General features: G+C 47.1%; 1 protein-coding gene across 1 annotated transcript; it reads left to right on the top strand.

The window, feature by feature from the left end:
• Nucleotides 1–7,379: 7,379 nt before the first annotated feature.
• ccnd1 (cyclin D1) lies at nucleotides 7,380–13,588 on the top strand. Its single transcript, XM_069177934.1, has 5 exons — nucleotides 7,380–7,866; nucleotides 9,153–9,368; nucleotides 9,969–10,128; nucleotides 10,391–10,539; nucleotides 10,621–13,588. The coding sequence occupies exons 1-5, from the start codon at nucleotides 7,669–7,671 to the stop codon at nucleotides 10,771–10,773; spliced, it is 876 nt and encodes a 291-aa protein (XP_069034035.1). The 5' UTR covers nucleotides 7,380–7,668; the 3' UTR covers nucleotides 10,774–13,588.
• Nucleotides 13,589–17,012: the final 3,424 nt, after the last annotated feature.

The raw sequence follows: 17,012 nt of genomic DNA, 5'->3' as shown, positions 1-17,012 counted from the left end.
GAGTTGGTTTAAAAGGCGGTGAGTTTGTTGAAAACGAGGTGAGTTGGTTGAAAATGAGGTGAATTGTTTTAAAATGAGGTGAGTTTGAGTTGGTTTAAATCGAGGTAAGCTGGTTGAAAATGAGGTGAGTTTGAGTTGGTTTAAATCGAGGTGAGCTGGTTTAAAATGAGGTGAGTTTGAGTTGGTTGAAATTGAGGTGAGTTGGTTGAAATTGAGGTGAGTTGGTTTAAATCGAGGTGAGTTGGTTTAAAATGAGTTGAGTTGGTTTATAATGAGGTAAGATGGTTTAAAATAAGATGAGTTGGTTTAAAATAAGATGAGTTGGTTTAAATTGATGTGAGTTGGTTTATAATGAGGTGAGTTGGTTTAAAAGGCGGTGAGTTTGTTGAAAACGAGGTGAGTTGGTTTATAATGAGGTGAGCTGGTTGAAAATGAGGTGAATTGTTTTAAAATGAGGTGAGTTTGAGTTGGTTGAAATTGAGGTGAGTTGGTTGAAAATGAGGTGAGTTTGAGTTGGTTTACAATGAGGTGAGCTGGTTGAAAATGAGGTGAGTTGGTTTACAATGAGGTGTTTTGTTTTAAAATGAGGTGAGTTTGAATTGGTTGAAATTGAGGTGAGTTGGTTTAAAATGAAGTGAGTTGGTTTATAATGAGGTGAGTTTGAGTTGGTTGAAATTGAGGTGAGTTGGTTTCAAATGAGGTGAGTTGGTTTATAATGAGGTGAGCTGGTTGAAAATGAGGTTAATTGTTTTAAAATGAGGTGAGTTTTTGTTGGTTTAAATCGAGGTAAGCTGGTTGAAAATGAGGTGAGTTTGAGTTGGTTGAAATTGAGGTGAGTTGGTTTCAAATGAGGTGAGTTGGTTGAAAATGAGGTGAGTTTGAGTTGGTTTATAATGAGGTTTTTATGTGGTGGGGTATTTTTCCAGGACCCAAATGCAAGCTCACAGTCTCAAGGTTTTCAAGTTCCAAAAATACAGTCTTTATTGTCCAGCGAAAAAACAAGCAAAAAACTACAAACCAAAATGTGGCACCGAGCGTGTCCACTTTACGTCCAGTCGGGAGGGCAACTCAACCGACAGCTCCAGGGGGACACGGGTAACAGGGCAGCCGGCGGGACGGCGTCAACAATCTTCCAAGCCGGGAGGGCAACTGATGATTTTGACGGGGATATCCGCAGGAGACACAGAGGCCGGAGGAACGGGAACAGGTACAGGACTGACGGAGAGCTGACGGGGAGCAGACAGAGGACGGACGGGTGGCTAAACAAAAATGCACCGACCACCAGAGTTGTGCAGGGGCAGGTTACATATAGTCTGGGGAGGTGATCAGGGAGATGCAGCACACCTGCAGGTGGTGATCAGGGGTGAGTGGCTGCATCTGCTGGGACCGGTGAGGGGCGTGGCCACGGGAGGTGAGGGGCGTGGCCACAGACAAAGACAGGGGACACAGGAGGAGAGGTGATCGGGGGCAAAACGGAGGACAAAACTGAACTCCTGACAGAGGTGAGCTGGTTGAAAATGAGGTGAATTGTTTTAAAATGAGGTGAGTTTGAGTTGGTTGAAATTGAGGTGAGTTGGTTTAAAAGGAGGTGAGTTTGTTGAAAACGAGGTGCGTTGGTTTATAATGAGGTGAGCTGGTTGAAAATGAGGTGAATTGGTTTAAAATGAGGTGAGTTTGAGTTGGTTTAAATCGAGGTGAGCTGGTTTAAAATGAGGTGAGTTGGTTGAAAATTAGTTGAGTTGGTTTAAAATGAGGTGAGTTGGTTTAAAATGATGTGAGTTGGTTGAAATCGAGGTGAGTTGGTTTAATACAAGTTGAGTTGGTTTATAATGAGGTGAGTTTGTTCATAATGAAGTGAGTTGGTTTAAAATGAGGTGAGCTGGTTTAAATCGAGGTGAGTTGGTTTAATACAAGTTGAGTTAGTTAATAATGAGGTGAGTTTGTTTATAATGTAATGAGTTGGTTGAAAACGAGGTGAATTGGTTGAAATTGAGGTGAGCTGATTGAAAATGAGGTGAGCTGGTTTAAAATGAGGTGAGCTGGTTTAAAATGAGGTGAGCTGGTTAAAAATTAGCTTCACCGTGTGCTGTAGATCGTGCAGTCAGGTAGTTAAAACAGAGCCTGCAATGTTTTCAGTCGTGGGAATTTCATTTTCCCACTACATTCAAGCACATCCAAGTAAAAGATTTCCATTACTTTCAGTTTTATTCATATAGTGCCAAATCACAACATACGCTGGTGGATCAATAAGTTCAGAGACTGCTCCTGTTGCACGTGAATGGTGCGCGGCAGCAGAGAAGATGTAACCTTCATGTGTAAGAACTCCAAGTTTTCTTGTTACAACATACGTTTGTGTGCAGTGGTCCGGCTGAGTCTGGGATTTCTGCACATACCTGAAACTTGAGCACAACAAAGTCTGAGAACAGAAAGAAGCAGCATGGAGACAAATTCAGTAGAGTGGGCGGAGCTACGATGGTGTTGCTGCAGGTGAGAAACTCGCCCGTTTTCAAGACTGTCTGAGTGTCAGTGAAGTAACACAACTGAGTCGTTACATGTTGTGAACACGGTTGTGTTTGTGGGGTTTTCCATGTGGCTGCAGGGCATTCAGTGAAAATTTGTCCCTGAGACTTCTGGGAAACTTGCACATTCTGGAGGCATGATGCAAAATCCATGCAAAGTTATGCAAATGAACAGTTCAGAGTCCAGAACACAGAACTGATGTCCAGGTTAGGAAACTCCCCGACTCAACGTAATAGGAACATCTGGAGTGTTTGTGATCTTGTGACCTGAAGTCTGGATCCTTTATTATTACTGTCCAATACTTGTCAATGAGAAGATGAAAAGAGGTGGGCGGGGCTCTCTGGTGTCAGACTGAACACATGAAGTAAACATGTTAACATGCTTTTAATGTATTTACATGAACAGACGTGACAGACTGAAACCAGTTAACATACAATAATTAGAAACATCTACTGACGTGACAAAGGACACGTCTACTGTGAACTGTGACACTAAACATGTGATTGGACAGTGAAAGCAGAGTGATTTAATCTGGTATTAACACTTAACATGTGATCTGCTCAGACCGCATCGAAGGACCGCCTCCTCAGCCGACGTCCTCAGGGTGAGCTGAACTACGTCCTCCTTCATGCACAAACAGTTTCATATTAAGGTGCAGAACAGGAAGAAGACAGGTGTTTGTATTTGTATTTCTTCTTTAAATCTCCAGCAGACAGACACAGGAAGTGGACGGTGACTCTGGGATATCACATCGCTCATCATTAATGTCATTTTAAAAGGTCTGCTGGTGTGGAGATGACACAGAGACGAGATACAAGAAACACAGGACATGTCACTTCCTGTGTGTAAAAAGTACAGGTTGAGGTGAGCAGAGGCGTCTGGGTGAACACTCCACCCAACCACCACATCCACCCACTCAGACCGTCTGCATGGAGAGCTGCTCAACTCACTCACACATGTATGTTCCCACCTCCACCTCCAGCTGTGTGATCAACAGACATTAATGAAGATGATGAAGTCACATGTTGAACTGCTGATGAAGCTGCTGTCTGAAACCACTGAGCTCCACATCAGCTGGTAGTTTCATCCAGCCTCATTCACATACACTTGTCAAGCAGCACCCTGTGGACTCTGTGTGTGTGTGTGTGTGTGTGTGTGTGTGTGTGTGTGTGTGTGTGTGTGTGTGTGTGTGTGTGTGTGTGTGTGTGTGTGTGTGTGTGTGTGTGTGTGAGCGCATTCCAGCCTCCCTGCCCCCTTCCCAAACTCCTCCTGACCCATTGTGCCGGGGTTCTCCTCTTATCCTTGCCCTTGGCCCTCCACGGCCCCGGAGCACCCACCCATCTAGCTGGAACAGAGGTGCTGTTAGGTCAGTGGTGGTGGACACACACACACACACACACACACACACACACACACACACACACACACACACACACACACACACACACACACACACACAGACGGACCCCCCCTATCTCTGTTCGTGGATCACTTCACAGGACAATCTCCCTATCCATCTCTGCCGGGTCATTGTGGACCCTCAGCTGAGAAAGAAGCTGCATTCACAGGGAAAAACCCTCCTTTCACTGTGAGGGAAGCCCCACCCCAACACACACACCCCAACACACACACCCCAACACACACACACACACTCTGTGTGTGTGTGTGTGTTGGGGTGTGTGTGTACTGTTGGAGGTCATATTTAGAATATGAAGAGGAATCAGGACTTCAAAGCTGCACACAGAATGTGGGTGAAGACAAATGTCACCTCTTCAATACACAGACACACACACACACACACACACACACACACACAGACACACACACACACACACATGCGTAAAACAATAGTATGAGGAAGTAGGAACACTATCACATAATAAACACACAGGTATGTAAAACATGGTGTTAAAGTGTGTGTGTGCAGAAAGCTCACAACATGAAGGAAAACTGGGAAGTGGGGGTTACAAATATCATGGGGGAGGGTCTGAGTTGCACACACACACACACACACACACACACACACACACACACACACACACACACACACACACACACACACACACACACACACACACGTACGTAACCTACCAGCCAAACCAGTGAATGAATGAATGAACGTCTTTCTGATCAAAGTTTCTTTGTTCAATTCTAACAAGGTAATCCGAGCTGGAGACCGTGATGAACACACGCATGTTCAAACTGTCATGTGAATGTGTTTTGAAAAAAGTTTTGGAAAATCTTTTAGTGTCTGATGATCAACAACAGAACTACACCCTCTGACCTCCGACCTCATGTCACTGCAGCACTGCTCACAAGTCTTCTGTTGTTTGTCTGGACATTTGTAGAACTTTTATTTCACATTTCTCTGCTTATTTCTGGGTCTCCTCCAGAAAATCCATTTTATTGGAGTCTGTGGCTTCCAGTGATTTCCCCAAGAGGGAGCGTTTGAAGAGGTGTGACGGAGGCTCCGAGGTGTCGGGAAGAGGTGACATGGCTCGGCTCTGCTGAGGCCTTGATGTGCTAAACCCGACACATCTGAACTGGTCTGTCGGCTGCTCCCCACTGTCCCTTTAACCGGCCCTCCCTCCCTCCTTACCATAACGCTGCTAGAAGAGCCTCACAGCAAAAGTCACATGTTCCACTTCCCTTTGTTTCCCTCAGAAAGCCCCTATCTGCTGCAGGAGGCCGCTGAGCTCCCAGCATGCAGCAGGCAGAGGGACAAGCATCAGGAGGAGACACACTCAGCTTTTATAACACATCATTTACAAACCTCATGTTAAAATCAAATCCTAAAGTTACAAGAAGTTTCATGTGACACACACACACACACACACACACACACACACACACACACACACACACGAGTCCTAAAAGAGTGTAAAACGGTATGAGGGCAACAGAAGGGCCTCTGAAGGGGAAGGAGGCTGCAATATTATTTCATATTTTAGTGGAGGGAGGTTCAGCTAGGAAGCAGGAATCATAAAAGAAAACTATACAAACATGTTCAAGAGTTTTAGGAACATGTGAACGAATCATAGCTCAAAGTTTTCTAAAGTAAAGTTGTCAGCAGGTAAAAGATTTATTGTGTTAAAGATATAAACTGAGGTTGAATCTGGACTTCAAACAGTAGAATCTTTAGTGTTTTATTGCTCCCATCAAACAGAGGAGCCGTGTTGTGGAGGGACTCCCCCCTGCAGGTATTACGGTAGTCCAGCAGCCCAGCCAGGAATTCCAGGAATGTGTAAAGCTTCAATTCACATCCAAACTGAAATAAAATGTGGACAATTTACATGTTTGGGTTTGAACCTGAGCAGATGGACACAGGACGACAGGAGCAGCTGCAGCACACTTCTGATGTCCCAAAGTCCTCTGGTCAGCCTCCAAAACTTCTCTGATCAATGAAGCAGCACATGACAACACAACGTGTGTGTGTGTGTGTGTGTGTGTGTGTGTGTGTGTGTGTGTGTGTGTGTGTGTGTGTGTCTCGCAGGACTTTGATTTTAGTTGTCAATAACAAAGTCAACTTCTCCAGAGCTCTGAACTTTTCCCCACATGAGAAGTTACACCAACATCTGCCTAGTAACAGCAATTCCTCCCATTGGTGCAACTCCAGCCTCCTCCTGTGTGTGTGTGTGTGTGTGTGTGTGTGTGTGTGTGTGTGTGTGTGTGTGTGTGTGTGTGTGTGAGAGAGAGAGAGAGAGTCTTTAAACTTTTCTATTTACACTCCAACTTTTCTTCAGTCGAAAGAGACATTATTGATTTGTTGATTGATTTTTAGGTAAATGTGACATCATCACACTGCAGGTTTCATTTAGGGACATATACATATATTATATATACATATATACTATATATACATATATACTATATATACATATATTACATATACATATATTATATATACATATATTATACTAGATATACATATATTACATATATGTATACTATGTATAAATATACTACATATATATATATTGAATATACATATATTACACATACCATATATACATATGTTACATATACATATATTGAATATACATATATTACACATACATATACACATATATATACATATATTATATATACATATATTATATATACATATATTATATATACATACATTACATATATTATATATGCATACATTATATATGCATACATTATATATACATACATTATATATGCATACATTATATATACATACATTATATATACATACATTATATATACATATATTATATATGCATATATTATATTGCATATATTATATATACATATGGACCTGTGTAGTTCCACCCGGAGGTTAAAGTTCTCACTACAGACTTTAAATCAGGAGCTTCATGTTGATGCTTCACTGTACAAACAGATCACAACTGGATCTCTGAGTTAAAAGTGAGCTTCCTCTCAGGTGTGCTCCAGGTGAGACCTCCGAGATGATCCTGTACACAGTGTCTATGGGACCCAGTGTCTGTCCCCTGTCCCCAATCCTCTGTCCTCTGGGGTGAATGAATAAAGCAGTGTTTCACTATTGTCCCATGTGCTCACCTCATGTTTGCTTTCATTCAGTCCCACAGAGCCAGAGGAAGGAGAGAGGAGGGCTGCAGGCCGTTACCGCCCCCTACCGACTTCGAGAGCCACCCCCCCCCCCCTCCACTACCGGGGACAGACGTCCCCCAGACCCCCCACCTCCTGCTCAGAAGCTAGCAGCTATAGGAGGAGGAGGGGGGAGGGGGCTTCCCCTCGCGCTCTCTTTCCTTATATATATGTATATAATAGAATCCCTTCCTCGCGCGCTCCCTAGCAGACTGCTTATCTCTTTGATCCCGACCCCCTTAATAACAGCTGACGTCATCGCGCGCACCTCCTCCTTGCTCCCTGGCGCGCGCTCACCAACAACCTTTGTGTGTGCGTACGCGCTCGTCCGCGTGCGCGTTGGTGCGCACGAGGCAGGGGTTTTTGTCTCGCAGGGTGAAGCGGTGTGATCCTCAGAGGGCTCGCGCACACCGGAGGAACAGCAGCACGCGGCGGCAGCAGCGTAGCGACAAGAAAGTGGTTGAAAGTAGCTTCAGCGCTCCGAGCTCTTACCGGGGACGTTTTAACGGCGCGGCACACCGGCGGGTCACCGAATCTCCCGGCACCAGAACCATGGAGGACCAGCTGCTGTGCTGCGAGGTGGACTCCATCAGGAGAGCCTACCAGGACGTGAACCTGCTCACCGACCGGGTCCTGCACACCATGCTGAAGGCGGAGGAGAACTACCTTCCGTCTCCCAACTACTTCAAGTGTGTGCAGAAGGACATCGTTCCTAAGATGAGGAAGATCGTGGCCACCTGGATGCTGGAGGTGGGTTTACTGAAACTTCTGCTGCCGGCTGTCGGCGGTCTGTGTCCACTTGAAGCTCCTCTCTCCGGCCTCGGTGGGGAAGTTTGGAGCCGGAGAGCTTCATGTGTGCTTCTTCTCGGCATGTTACATAAAGGCGGTGGACAGTACGTCCCGACGAGTGCTGGGTGGTCCTTCGGCCACGCGGAGAGCCTTTATCGGCCACAGTCGCGCTCACTTCCCTCCAGGAACACCTTTTATATTGAAAATATACTCCGATATATTTTTCTGGAGGTAATGGCATGTTAGTGGAGGAGGAAAATATTCCAAAATAACAGCAATGTACACGTATGCAGTCCGGCCCGTGCCAGTATTACGCGCCATCTTTGTTGTCGTATACGAGGGGGAATTAAATGTCATAAAAAATCTATAATACGAACAATAATGACAATAAGTGGATTAAATGGGGCAGAAATGGCTGGATGTCGAGAGACGGCTCCCCAGCGGCGGCCAGCGGCCGCTCCGTTCACACGAGCCGGTGAAGTTTGGTCCGCCGCCGGAGCCGCTGCTGCTGCCCGACAAAAACCGAAATTATTTCAACGTGCAGACATAATAAATGAAGTTTAACAGTCGGGTTTGATAGTTTAGATGTTTTCTCACATTTACATGGAGTTTTGGATCGAATCCTTTGTCGCTGTATATTTCTTATTAATTTGTGAAGCGGTGCGTCGGGCGGCCGCGAAGTGTCGGCTGCAGCACGTGAAGCAGCCTCGTCTGGGAAATTATTTCTATTTAATTCACACCAACCGCAATTCGACAAATGAGGTCCCCATCCGATCAGGAATTGGATGAGGATCATTTACATGCTGTTTTCACGCAGCCTGGTAATTTTTAAATATTTCTAAATATTTTTTGAAAAGATGACGAAGTTGAAATTAGAGTGAAACTTGCATCGACGCCACCTTTGTGTCTCCGTCAGAACTGACTGCAAACTAATTCCCGACTGTTTTCATCTCTGCTTCACTCACAAACAGCTCGCAGTTGATTTGGACTTCATGGGGAACTTCAAAATAAAACTCTTGAAGACATTTAAAGGCGGAACTCCAATCAAATTAAAAGAAAGGGTTGAATTTCGTGTGATTTCGTTGGGGCCGGTTGGGGCCCTGCGGCTCCTGAATGCAAACAGCTGTGCACGGATTAACACTGAGAGCCAGGGGGTGGGGGCGGGGTGGAGGGGGCTTTATAATGCATATGAATGGGGTAATTTTCTTCCAGCCTGCAACAAACTAAACTCCTTTCTCACCTCTCAGGTCTGCGAGGAACAGAAGTGTGAGGAGGAGGTCTTTCCGCTGGCTATGAACTATTTGGACAGATTTTTATCAGTGGAGGCCACCAGGAAAACACGGCTGCAGCTGCTGGGAGCCACGTGCATGTTTCTAGCATCCAAGATGAAGGAGACGGTTCCTCTCACGGCCGAGAAACTCTGCATCTACACGGACAACTCTGTCCAGCCCGGAGAGCTGCTGGTAATTCACTTCATGGATGTTGCATAACACATACATGAGCAGCATGCAGGAGGGCACACACAGAAGACAGCGTGTGCAGGTGGTGTGGTGTGGTGTGGTGGGTCGGGGTCGCCATGGTTACAACATATCGATTATTGAAAATGAATTGATGGATTCTGAGGCTGAAGGCGAACACGTAGAAATGTGCGGCAGCGCTGAATGGCTGCCTGTGACTCTCCCATGGTGACTGGAGGCCTCGTTTCATGAATGGTCCCAGTGACTGCCAAGGAAACACCGACTCACAGCGACACCTAGTGGCCGCAGGGCAGAGGTGCAGGCTCCGGTCACACTCTTCCTCCATGGGAGGACGGTGATGTGGAGCTCCTTCACCCCGTCACATTTACATGAGCAGGAGGCGCACGCTCCCCGACGGAGTGCTTTCTGTGTTTTCATACCATCTGTTAATTAAAGAATCTGTTTTTAAAAAGTTGAAAACTGATGAATATTTCAGAGACAGAAGAAATAAACACCTGAAGGTAGTCAGAGAGTAAATCTGGGGGTGGTGGTGGGGGTGGGGGGTGCTGCAGTGTGACTGAATGCTCTGGTCTGGTCCGTCCACAGCAAATGGAGCTGCTGGTTCTCAACAAGCTGAAGTGGGACCTGGCTTCGGTCACGCCTCACGACTTCATCGAGCACTTCCTGTCCAAGCTGAAGATCTACCCATCCACCAAGCAGATCCTCAGGAAACACGCCCAGACCTTTGTGGCCCTCTGTGCTACAGGTGGGACATGGACCTCGTGTTTGATCACATAGAAGTTTAGAACATGTATGTGCTGACAGGTGGTCTACAGTTAGTTCTGTGGAACCTGTCATGTAGCTAAGAACTCCTCAGCCCGGTGGAGGACCCACTTCAACCGGATTCCTTGTATTGTGACCGTGGGGAGGTTCTGCTGGGTTCTCATCAGTAGTTCATATTTCAGAATAAACCATGAGGCTGTAGATTAGATCATATCGGTCCTGACCTTCCTCTTCTGTCTCCACAGATGTAAACTTCATCGCCAGTCCTCCGTCCATGGTGGCAGCGGGCAGCGTGGTGGCAGCGGTTCAGGGTCTCTACCTGAAGAGCCAGGACACCTCCTTGTCCTCCCAGAACCTCACCAACTTCCTGTCGCAGGTCATCCGCAGTGACCCGGTATGAACCACGCCCCCCCCTCCCTCTGAGCGTGAGCCGGCGGGTCTGTTGAGTGTTGTCTGACTGGTTGTGTGCTTGCAGGACTGCTTGCGGTCGTGTCAGGAGCAGATCGAGTCTCTGCTGGAGTCCAGTCTGCGGCAGGCGCAGCAGCACAGCAGCACGGAGACCAAACGCGTGGACGAGGACGTGGACCTGTCCTGCACGCCCACGGACGTCAGAGACATCAACATATGAGGCGACCGGCCGTCGCGTCGCACGATGACTCGATGATGGAGGGAGAGTTGTCATCAGGGTGGTGACGGGTGGACCGGGGAGGGGGGGGCCTCGTCTGAACTCAGCCTCCCCTCCTCCTCCTCCTCCTCTTCCTCCTCCTCCCTCAGGGTGGGCTGCAATCATGGCCGACATGTCACTAAAAAGACCGCTGTCCAATAGGGCCGCCGTGACGAGACACAGCGCCCCCTGCCCGCCATGCAACATACCCCACGTCACACGTGTCCCCTGAAACGAACACTACAGACACGGACCGGAGACAAAGTAGTATGATGAGCTGCGGGGGCGGAGCCTCAGAGGCAGATTTTTGTTTTTATTCCCTCTCTTATTAAACTAGGACTCTTTAAATTGCTGCAGACTCAGCTGCCTACTAAAACATCCCAAAGTGTCCAGTAGGTCGTCGTCGTCGTCGTCTGTCCTCAGGTCTGATCCTGAGGACGTCCTGTAGTGCAGACCTCCATGTATCCCTGCTTGCTTATGTTTAGTCACTTTATCGTATATCGTTGTAGACCTCTTCATCAGCTAGTCTCGTCCTCTCTTCCGAGCTGCGTGTCCTGTAGTGTGCGATGCTGTCTTTAGGATGCGGACGGATGCTGATCGCGTCTTTCATCTGTGACTCCATGAACCCGGCCGATGCTAGCGGCAGCAGAGCGGTCCAGTCTGTTCTCTGGAGTTCCACCTGATTCCATTCCAACTTTGTTTTCTAAAAAAAAAAAAGCACTTTTGGTCAGCGACGCTGGCTCAACGAAAAAAAATCACAGTGATGTAAAAGTTAGTAAAGAAATATGAGAAAGGAACGGAGGCTCTGAGCTGGAGTGGTTTGGTGACGGAGAGTCAGAGGAGCAGACAGCTGGATCCACTTCATCCAGCGGGAACAGAACCGGACCGACCGACCGACAGACCGACCGACCGACAGACCGGCCGACCGACAGACCGACCGACCGACAGACCGGCCGACCGACCGACCGACAGACCGACCGACCGACAGACCGACCGACCGACCGGCCGACGGACCGACAGACCGACAGACCGGCCGACCGACAGACCGACAGACCGGCCGACCGACAGACCGACCGACCAGCCGACGGGCCGACCGGCCGACTGACCGGCTGATGGACCGACCAGCCGACCGACCGACAGACCGACCAGCCGACCGACCGACAGACCGGCTGATGGACCGACCGACCGACCGACAGACCGACCGACCGGCCGACGGACCGACCAGCCGACCGGCCGACTGACCGGCTGATGGACCGACCAGCCGACGGACCGGCAGACCGACCGACCGACCGACCGACGGACCGACCGGCCGACCGACCGACCGACAGACCGACGGACCGGCCGACCGATGGCTGTAACTGCCATCCACGTTCACATCAGAGTTTGACTTCAGCCGTGTTTCCCGGCGCAGAGCTGCTCTGATGTCTGACAGAAATGTAGGTTTAGTTAAAGTCAGCTTGCAGAGCTCAATGTAAAAAGAAGTATTATTTTTAAAGGTAAAATAATGCTTTATTTTGATATAGTAAAACAGATTATTTATTTTTGTAGAGACCGACCGAGGCTCCACCTCCTGACGTTTAAGTCGGCAGCGAGCCGGTCTGCTCCAGAGCAGCCCTGCAGTCCAGAAACACGTCCGACTAAAACTCCCGTCTGCCTCCGCGTCACCAGGACAGCGTCTCCACGCTGCTCGTGGACGATGAGACGGGACGAAGCTCAGCAGAAAGGAGAGATGAGAGACTATGATGTGATTTTGCACAAACCTAAAGGACGTGGCTGCGTTTCTTGGGGACTCGCCTGAAAGCAGGTGGCGACAGTACGGAGGGGTGAAGGCTCACCTGCCAGGTGGTCTCACTGCTGTAGAGCTCATCGGGGCTCCTACACAGGACGGCAAGTTCACGTCCACTTCAACAGGAAGAGGAGCGAGGAGCCGTCTTCAGAGCGGAGAGGAGGCGCGAGGACGTGAAGCTGTGTAGGAAGCCTGCGTTTAGGTTTCTGATTGTACAGTAAGGATAGAGTAGGAGAGAAACACTCCTTGTATTCCGCTGCTATAGAAAATAAATTCCAGCTACGTGTTAAAAAAAAAAAAACAGAAAAATATGACAAAAAATGTAATGAATTAAACGATGCTTTCTCCTGTTGTTTGCTGCTATATTTTGGTTGTTTTTTATACATATAAATGTCAATATACTGCCATTCTAGAATTTTCTCAGAAAATTGTGTTATTGACATCCTCATTTGTTGTTTTGTGTAGATTCTATGTGATCCATTTTTGTTGATAATAACATATGACTTTCCATACTATTCCAAAAACAAGGAAAAATGAGACAATGTACAGAAATGCTTTGATCCACAATACCTCATGTGACAGTCCAGATGGATCTGTGATTGGTGGTCGTGTATGTGTCCTGTCCTCAGAGCCTCCTAGCTGTGTTAACCTGCTGGAGGTGGAGGACACGCTCTCATTGCTGCCATAACAGAAGATGGGATGTGTATAACTCTGTTGAGTGTTAAGCTGTCTCGCTGAAAGAGACTTTATCCCCTTTATCCCTCCTTTTTATATTTATGAAAGAGAAAAGGCTTTTTGCTCCACTGTTCCACCTGCCAGTGAGTTGATTGGACGTTGTAAATAGATCCAGTGTCGTGCTCGGTAAGCCATAGACTGTCTTTGTTCAGATTCCACAAATCATTCCACACAGTTCTACTTCAACCAGTTTCCTTCGACTGGGACGGACGGTGTGTTCATCTTTGTGTCAACAACACAATAAAAACATGAATTAGACGGAGGAGTGGCCGTGTGTTTCTGTGAGGAGATGATGATGCTGAACATCTCACCTGCAGCTCACCTGCTGCCATGGTGATGACATCACAGTCAACTGCTGGTCTGTCCCAGAGGAGACGGGACGGACCGTGTCCCCTCACACTTCACAGAACCACATCTCATACATGAAGAGTTACTTCTGATGACAGCTGAGTGCTTCAGCACACGACTCACACAGAAGTATGTTCCTTTTGAGCAGTAGATTCATACACCGCTCCACGCTCCATACCCACAATCTATTTACCCATAATGCAATGTGGTTCTATAAAATCAGTAGGCTGGTTCTGTAAACAATAAAACGTGACTGAGCTGCTGATGACCAAACATGTCAGGCATTTTAAAGAGAACAGGAAAGACCTTCAGACCAAAGCTGACAGAACATTTATCCAGCAGGTGTTCAGACCAGCTGATTAACTGGAGAGAAAACTTCACCAGAAGATTATGTGATGGTGAAAATAATGGAACACATTTCAGATTGTCATGAAACAGCTGCACCACAAACAGGGCTGACCCTCAGTCTGAGGCTGAATCATCATCAATCATCCTCTTCACTTCATTTCAGTTCAATTAAAGTCAAATAAATTGTAATCCTGTTTCCAAAAAAGTTGTGTAAAATGTAAATTAAAACTCTTCTCATTTTGAATCTGATGTCAGCAACACGTCTCTATAAAGTTGTTCCAGGATTCAATTCAATTCAACTTTATTTCTATAGCACCAAATCACAACAAAGGTTATTTCATGGCACTTAACACATTAAAGTCCTTACATCAGAACTTTACAATATTATACAGAGAAACCAACAATTCAACAATTCCCACATAAACTAGGAGGAAAAAACTCCTCTTTAAGGGAGAAAAACCTCCAACAGAGGGAAGAAAAACATCCTTTAACAGGAAGAAACCTCCGACAGAACCAGGATCAGAGGTGGAGAACATCTGTTAACAGAACCAGGATCAGAGGTGGAGAACATCTGTTAACAGAACCGGGATCAGAGGTGGAGAACATCTGTTAACAGAACCAGGATCAGAGGTGGAGAACATCTGTTAACAGAACCAGGATCAGAGGTGGAGAACATCTGTTAACAGAACCGGGATCAGAGGTGGAGAACATCTGTTAACAGAACCAGGATCAGAGGTGGAGAACATCTGTTAACAGAACCAGGATCAGAGGTGGGTGGAGCATCTGTTAACAGAACCGGGATCAGAGGTGGGTGGAGCATCTGTTAACAGAACCAGGCTCAGAGGTGGAGAACATCTGTTAACAGAACCGGGATCAGAGGTGGGCGGAGCATCTGTTAACAGAACCGGGATCAGAGGTGGGTGGAGCATCTGTTAACAGAACCGGGATCAGAGGTGGGTGGAGCATCTGTTAACAGAACCAGGCTCAGAGGTGGAGAACATCTGTTAACAGAACCGGGATCAGAGGTGGGTGGAGCATCTGTTAACAGAACCGGGATCAGAGGTGGAGAACATCTGTTAACAGAACCGGGATCAGAGGTGGGCGGAGCATCTGTTAACAGAACCGGGCTCAGAGGTGGGTGGAGCGTCTGTCAACAGAACCGGGATCAGAGGTGGGCGGAGCATCTGTCAACAGAACCGGGATCAGAGGTGGAGAACATCTGTTAACAGAACCGGGATCAGAGGTGGGTGGAGCATCTGTCAACAGAACCGGGATCAGAGGTGGGTGGAGCATCTGTTAACAGAACCGGGATCAGAGGTGGGCGGAGCATCTGTCAACAGAACCGGGATCAGAGGTGGAGAACATCTGTTAACAGAACCGGGATCAGAGGTGGGTGGAGCATCTGTTAACAGAACTGGGATCAGAGGTGGGCGGAGCATCTGTCAACAGAACCGGGATCAGAGGTGGGCGGAGCATCTGTCAACAGAACCGGGATCAGAGGTGGAGAACATCTGTTAACAGAACCGGGATCAGAGGTGGGCGGAGCATCTGTTAACAGAACCGGGCTCAGAGGTGGGTGGAGCATCTGTTAACAGAACCGGGATCAGAGGTGGGCGGAGCATCTGTTAACAGAACCAGGATCAGAGGTGGGTGGAGCATCTTCCTCGACCGGTTGGGGTGAGAGGAGAGCAGAGAGAGAAAAGGACAGCATAGAGATAGAAGAGAAGAACTGTTGGTGGAGACGACAATCACAGAGCAGAGACATGCAGCTCCATGACGGAACATCTGGAAAAGAAAGAACAGAAACTACACGAGTGAAGGAACTGAATGGAGACAACAGATAATAATAAGAAACTATGGGAGAGAAGAAGATGGTGAGGTATGAGTCAGTTAAAGAGTAGGAGGAAAGAAAAGAAGCTCAGCATGTAACGAGGTCCTCCAGCAGCCTCGGCCTATAACAGCATAACTAAGGGTTGGTTCAGGTCTACCTGAGCCAGCTCTAACTATAGGCTTTATCAAGAAGGAACGTTTTGAGTCTAATCTTAAAGCTAGAGAGGGTTTCTGCCCCTCCAACACAAACTGGGAGCTGGTTCCACAGGGGAGGAGCCTGAAAACTGAAGCTCCGCCTCCCATTCTACTTCTGGAAACTCTAGGAACCACAAGTAGACCAGCGTACTGAGAGAGAAGTGCTCTGCTGGGATTATATGGTTCTATAAGATCTCTAAGATATGATGGAGCCTGGTCATGTAGAGCTTTGTAAGTCATCAAGAGAACTTTAAATTCTATTCTTGATTTCACAGGAAGCCAGTGAAGAGAAGATACAACTGGAGAAATATGATCTCTCTTGATAAATCCCGTCAGTACTCTTGCTGCAGCATTTTGGATCAGCTGCAGGTTTTTAATGAGTAATTTGGACATCCTAACAACAAGGAATTACAATAATCTAGTCTAGAAGTAACAAACACATGAATGAGTTTTTCTGCGTCACGCTGAGGAAGGATCATGTTCACCACTGAGCTGCATCAACTCTTCTTTTAACAACACTCTGGAAACCTTTGGGAACTGAGGAGACTAGTTTCTGGAGTTTAGAAAGTGAAATGTGGTCCCATTCTTGCCTGATAGAGGTTTTCAGCTGCTCAACAGTTCAGGGTCTCCTTTGTTGTATTGTTCATGTCCTAATGCTCCAGATGTTTTCAATGATTGACAGGTCTGGACTGCAGGAGGCCAGTTTATCAGCGGACTCTTCTACTAGAGAACCATGCTGTTGGAATACGTGCAGAATGTGGTTGGACGTTGTTCTGCTGAAATAAACAAGACCTTCCCTGAAAGAGACGTTGTCTGGATGGCAGCATATGTTGCTCCAAAACCTGAATATATCATTCAGCATTAATGCTTCCTTCCAGATGTTCAAGCTACCCATGTCATGTGCACTAATGCATCCTGTACCATCACAGATGTTGGCTTTAGAACTGAGCTGATAACAAGC

Source organism: Embiotoca jacksoni, unplaced genomic scaffold, assembly GCF_022577435.1.
Source record: "Embiotoca jacksoni isolate LCO1_2020_lvr unplaced genomic scaffold, fEmbJac1.0.p SCAF_79, whole genome shotgun sequence".
Lineage (NCBI taxonomy): Eukaryota > Metazoa > Chordata > Actinopteri > Embiotocidae > Embiotoca > Embiotoca jacksoni.
Note: the sequence above shows the minus strand (reverse complement) of the source record. Positions and strands in the feature narration are given on the sequence as shown.